The sequence below is a fragment of the Petaurus breviceps genome, unplaced genomic scaffold (genome assembly GCF_028583685.1).
Source record: "Petaurus breviceps papuanus isolate PSGF00001 unplaced genomic scaffold, PetGlider_PUasm1.0 90775, whole genome shotgun sequence".
Classification (NCBI taxonomy): domain Eukaryota; kingdom Metazoa; phylum Chordata; class Mammalia; order Diprotodontia; family Petauridae; genus Petaurus; species Petaurus breviceps.
In genome coordinates, this window is record NW_027187342.1 from 8,745,930 (window position 1) to 8,747,423 (window position 1,494).

Here is a 1,494-nt window from a genome sequence, read left to right on the forward strand (position 1 = left end):
TTTGGAATAATAGGATATTATTATATCTAATAATAATTAATTATTATAAATAATTTGTTTATTAATTATAAATAAATAATGATTATTATATATCCTGCATAATAGGATATATATTATGTATTATATGTTTTATGTATGGATATATGTTATGTTATATCACAGGGACATATGATATACATAAGGATATATTACATAATAGGATACGTATTACATGTTATATAATGGAGTATGCTATATATTTATCACTGAGATCCATATCATATATCATAAGGATGTATGGGGTGTTCAGGGAGAGCTAGTATCTCTGGTGTTAGGGCTGTCAAGCCCTTTTCAGGACTGATCATCCACCTTTGGTGTCCGCCACCCAACTCTCACCCTAAGAAACAGTAGTATGCATAGTGGTCACACCCTAGTAAAAAACTGGTTCAGCAGATAGGCTAAACAAGCTTGAGATTAACCAATGGGACCCACTGGTGAGTTCTACCCCAAGCATGTGAAGACTTATGGGGTAGAATAGGCTGATGTGAATAATTTGTTTCAATGGGCCATTGACAAAAGCAGGTGCTGTGGAGTACTTAGAGATTGGTCAGACATCCAAGGTCAGCCTCTGCATCCCCGACCATCACCAGTGGTCAGATTGAAGAATGAATTATAAATGGACCTCTGTCCTGCTCCTGGCATTTCTTTTAGAACTGACATGCACGGAGTGGAGCTCGGTCCCTGGGGCTGTCCGGGAGGCCGAGCCCAGCTCCAGTCAGGCTGGCCTACTCAGGCTGTCTGAGGGAGAGCAGGTGGAAACACGCTTGTGGATGGTGGCCTCCTGGGCCCGACTGAAGCTGCTGGGCTCGCCAGTTTGGGCCCCTGTGGAAGGGCAGGCAGAACGCTTGGAAGAAGCGCTTGAAGTTCTCATCCAAGAAGGCGTAAAGCATGGGGTTGAGGCTGCTGTTGGTGTAGTCCAGGGCAATGCACAGGTGCAGGCAGGCCACCACCAGTGGGTTCCACTTGTCAATGTCCATGAGGGTCCAGATGATGACTAAGACGTGGATGGGGGCCCAGCAGACGATGAAGGCGGCCACCACCACCAGCACCATGCGGGTGATGCGCCGCAGGTTTTGGTCCTTCTCCTTGGATCTGGAGAGCAGGCGCACGGTCCGCAGGTGCAGAATCATCAGGCCATAGCACACGGTGGTGACCAGGATGGGCACCACAAATGCAATGATGCACACACAGATCTTGGTCACGCTGTCCCAGTACCAGCTGTGCTTAGGGAAGCAGAGCATGCACACCACTATCCCATCGTGGGTACACAAAGGGAGACAGAGGTGTTGTATCGACTGTTATTCCTGACACACGAATCAGGGAGGACCCCTTATCTCACAAATCCCGCCAACTCTCTCCATAAAGACTCAGCAGGGAGGGCCAGAGGTCCCTCTTCTCTGCCCCTCTGTCTAGCTAAACACTGCCAGTCTTTCAAGTCGTGCTTCAAGAGGGAGC

General features: G+C 47.7%; 1 protein-coding gene across 1 annotated transcript; it reads right to left on the minus strand.

The window, feature by feature from the left end:
- Positions 1-764: 764 nt before the first annotated feature.
- On the minus strand, positions 765-1,280 carry LOC138146909 (delta-type opioid receptor-like). The gene has a single exon (XM_069069077.1). It carries the CDS (start codon positions 1,278-1,280, stop codon positions 765-767), a length of 516 nt encoding a protein of 171 aa, XP_068925178.1.
- Between the last annotated feature and the right edge of the window lie 214 nt (positions 1,281-1,494).